The sequence below is a fragment of the Elgaria multicarinata genome, chromosome 4 (assembly GCF_023053635.1).
Source record: "Elgaria multicarinata webbii isolate HBS135686 ecotype San Diego chromosome 4, rElgMul1.1.pri, whole genome shotgun sequence".
NCBI lineage: Eukaryota > Metazoa > Chordata > Lepidosauria > Squamata > Anguidae > Elgaria > Elgaria multicarinata.
The window spans coordinates 52,083,252-52,087,666 of NC_086174.1; the positions used below are offsets into that span (position 1 = coordinate 52,083,252).

Genomic DNA, 4,415 nt, shown 5'->3' on the forward strand with positions numbered 1-4,415 from the left:
CTGTATTACATTCAGAACTCTGCCTATTAATGTGTGCATCTGTCTGCCTGCTATGAAACCGCATTGGTCTTCCCCTACATATTTAGCTATAAATTTATTTAACCTTTTAGCCAAAATAGTTGAAAAATTTTTAGCGTCTTGATAGGAAAAAAGTACTATAATAAATAAATAAATAAATAAATAAATAAATAAATAAATAAGGCTGGGATCTCCAATGTGCTGAGAATGGGCACCTCTCTTGGTGCTCGCCAAGATCCCTCTCCCTTCTGATTTTTATTCTATTTTTTAATTTTGTTTAAATTATTTTTTGTTTTGTTTTTATAACTGGCAGGTTGGTGTGCTGCAAAGAGAAGTGCTGCCCTCCAGTGCCATATTTATTTGGGTTCAAAAAGAGTGGTTTTGTGTTTTGGAGCTCACACCTCCACCTCTGCCTTGTACTGAAGTTCTTGGGCAAGTCACTTTTCTTTTAGTCTCACCAGTTTTCCCTTAAGGGAAATATGTGTTTTGTAGCTGGCCATGCCCACCATGGCAACCATTTTGTGAACGGGCAAGACCCATGACAGCCGTTTTGTAAGAGTACCAACAACACTCTCTCAAATTCCAAATGGGCCGCCTGACTCAAAATGTTTGGGGACCTCAGAAAGGAATTTGTCATTCAATATGGTTGGCAGAAGCACATACTGCTGTCTCAACATTAGGTATAGATGCTGCAAAGATCCATTATTTTCTCTTCCCAAACATAGGATCACTGCTACAGATAAACCTCAACAGGTACCAGGTTTGCACATATCAACATGGGATCTGCAAAACCAACTAATCAGCCCAAAGAAAACAAACTCAGTGTCTTAATTGGGCAAACTGTTGTGCAGTTAAGGTGGCAAAAAGCACCCCGGCTGCTTGGTTTCCATTCATCTGGTTCATTACGTTCAACCTTAATTCACACTTAATTATGAGAAAATCTAAACTTCTTTCAGAAATTGGAGCATTTGCCATTTGCTGCAGCTTTTTGTTCCTTCAATTCATTTATTTATTTAGAGGATTCGTAACCCACCTATCAATGCATCAGTTCCCAAGTTGGAAAAACATTTTCCATCTTTTCCCATCTATTTTACTAATGCATACATAAGAGGGGTGTGTTCTCCGCCCTGGAATTATCTGGTAACCATGAACATCCGTGGAACATTTGATATTCCAGAGCAGAGATTGGCTGCTTTATTTATTTATTTAATTTATATACTGCCCCATAGCCGAAGCTCTCTGGGCGGTTTACAAAAGTTAAAAAACAGTGGACATTAAAAGTATACAAAAATTTTAAACCATCAAAAAATATAAAAACAACAGTATACAGTATCCATTTTAAACAACAACAGTTCTGGGGTCCATTTTTTAAAAAAACTTTAGCATATGTTGTTAAATGCTGTTAAATGCCTTCGAGAAGAGAAAGGTCTTGACCTGTCGCTGAAAAGATAATGTTGGCGCCAGGCGAGCCTCATCGGGGAGATAATTCCATAATTGGGGGGCCACCACTGAAAAGGCCCTCTCCCTTGTTGCTTCCAAACCCATCGATTAATATCACAGTGGATATTAATCCACTCCCCCCACCACCTCTACAATGTCACCAATGCATCCCCCTCCTGCTTCCCTGCCTGCCCAAAGCAACTCATGAAGCAAAGGTGGACGAACGAAAGCACAACCATTCTTTCGTTCAACCCAGCAGCCAGGAAGCAGCAGGAGGAAACGATTTGAATTGGAATTTATATTTATTTATTTTATTTATTGCATTTGTATACCACCCCGTAGCTGAAGCTCCCTGGGCAGTTCACATAATACACTTAAAAACAATATACAAAAATTAAAGCCACAAAAACATGCAATATACACATACAATTAAAACCACTATATCTCCTTGTGCTTGGCTTCGGGTTAGACCTTCGCATGTTGACTACAAAGAGGGTTCTGTAAGTACATTCAGCTGAACTCACATGCAGAGTTTCCACAATGGAAACCCTAAGGCAGGGTTCATGATCATGGGAACTCTGAGTATGCTAACAGAGCCCTCCTCATTACACAAAAACACTGAGGTAGCTAAATTGCAGATCTCCCACATGACATTTGGTTTGGCCTGAGATAACATAACTTGAATGGCTCATAAAAATTGTTCCCAATGATTCAGTAAAATTGGTCATTTCAAGAACACATCGCATTTCCCCAAGAAGGCTACATTTCTCCCATGTCCCTGCGTGCAGCTCCACTGTTCCTGGGAACAACTTCTATGCCAGGAGTTTGAGGGGACAGCAAATGGTAGAAGGTGAGGCATGGGACTCCAGGAGGGTCCTGGCTGGACATAATTGGCCTGGTCATATACTAGCACACCAAGTACAATGGCAGTGTGCCAGGCAAGGGGACAGCATGGCAGAGAAAGCGGAAGGATCCTAGGACACTCTGCATCCTGCTCTCCACTAAGTCTCTACAACTATCAGGATAATTACAATGTCTGGATCATTTACTTTTTTGCTGTTTGATAGTTCTTGATGCATTTTATTGAGTGCTATTCAAGACTGCATTAATGAAATCCAGGGATAATTAGCCATATACCATTAAAAATACCCAATAGATCCATAGATAAAGCCAGTTACTGGTGTTTAAGTTGGGGCTTCCAAGGAGCCACTCTTTTCATCCATCCGCCATGTAATTCACAAATACACAACGTAATTTGCATGAAGTATTGGTAATGTTTTTGTTTAAGAATTGCATAAATCAGAATCAGTGCTAAAAGACCATCTAGGAGACAATAGTACTATCAGAGTATAGCCAACTTGCATCTGTTCTGCCATATTCCTTCTATAGTGAAGCAATTATGTTGTCTGATTTTACAACATTTCCTGTCAGAGACAGGTAAACAAATGATCCTTCCAGAGTGCCATGGACCAGCATGTCATAGCAAAGCCAGCTCAAGATCCAGCAATCTGCCTGGGAGGCCCCAGTATATTGGCTCAGCCACTGGCCCAAGACCCAGCCCAGCCCAAGCTGGCCTGTGCACAGCGCCAACAACATTCCCGACACCTGGCTGAACAACCAAGGGGGAGCCACTGCCTCGGCTTGGAGCTGATCACCCGTCGCCATCTCCAGCAGCAGCAAAGGAGGCCGCGGACCCCAAGGAGAAGCCCCATTGCTATCGTCAGCAGGTGCCATTTTTCCATTACATGTCATCTCTACCCATGCCCATGTGTTAAAAACACCCGCTGGAGAAAAGACCCCCCCTCTCTTTCATCATCAATACCACCCCTTGAAAACAAGCCCACTGAACATCAGATTGAAAACGATGGATGAAAATACATGTTGAGGGTAGCGCGTTGTCCTTTTGATTTACCGAAAGAACCAGACTTCCCTGCATCAAAAAACAGTGCTAAGGGGGAGGGGGAACAAGGTCAGGGCAGGACATGGACGACATCATCTGAGTCCTTTGCATACAACACACAGTGACAGCGGGCTATAACATTGGTGTGATGGAGCCCAGTGGAGGAGAAAGATTCCCCAAAATCAGACAGAGGGAACTTCTGCAAGTGGAACCCTTCCTCTCATGTTCCTTCCTTTTGTGGAAGACAGTTTCTGGATGAAACCCCTCAAGTACGTGGGTGTGCATTCATCATTCTGCACAAGCGCATCAGAGATGGAGAGGGAGAAAAAAGCATGACAGAATCAAAGGAATTGAAAGCTGTGTCAATGTGTTCAGACAGAAATAGACGGATTCACCCACATCTGGCTCTATCGGACACCCACCAAGCCATGCAAGCTTCTTCATGCTCCAGTGAATGCCTGGCAAAGCTGCAAAGTCACCCACCCTCCTCTAGAGCCTCCATTGTGCGCAACAATGGCAGCTCCGGAAATTGCGTATTTCCTAAGTTGTGTAAATTGAAGTTTTAAAGGACCCATTTGCGCAACTTGTGAAAGACACAATTTCTGGATCTGCCACTGTTGTGCAGAATGGAGGGTCTGGATGAGGGTGGATGGTTGCCTGGTAGTTGGTGAGCTGACCTGCTCAAAGAGCGGGCCTACGAATGCATCATGGCCCAGAGTGCTGGGTGGGGGGCAGGCTTGAGGGAGTCTGCCAGACTCCCAGACCCAGTCAGATGTCCGGAACATCCCTCCTCAGACACAAGCTTTCCACAAAATCCAGAAACAGGATAAGAACAGAAGACATAAGAATTACCAAAGCATCATTTCCACTTTGGAAATAAGTCCAAGTAATTAAAATATTTAAAATATGGATGAGGTTCTAGAGGCAAGAATTTCAGAAGCATCCATACAATGAAGTGAAATGCACATTCAACAGGCAACAATGATTCAGCTATGTACTGTTGTTTGTCCTCTTCAATGGGAAACAGGATGTAAAACTGTGGATAACAGATGTACAT

The 4,415-nt window shown here is 42.9% G+C and overlaps 1 protein-coding gene across 1 annotated transcript; it reads right to left on the reverse strand.

Moving 5' to 3' along the window:
- Positions 1-2,459: 2,459 nt before the first annotated feature.
- Positions 2,460-3,210, reverse strand: EBPL (EBP like). Its single transcript, XM_063125410.1, is given in 5 exon segments — positions 2,460-2,569; positions 2,572-2,607; positions 2,610-2,674; positions 2,676-2,787; positions 2,790-3,210. Coding segments are annotated over 5 exon segments (744 nt in total).
- Positions 3,211-4,415: the final 1,205 nt, after the last annotated feature.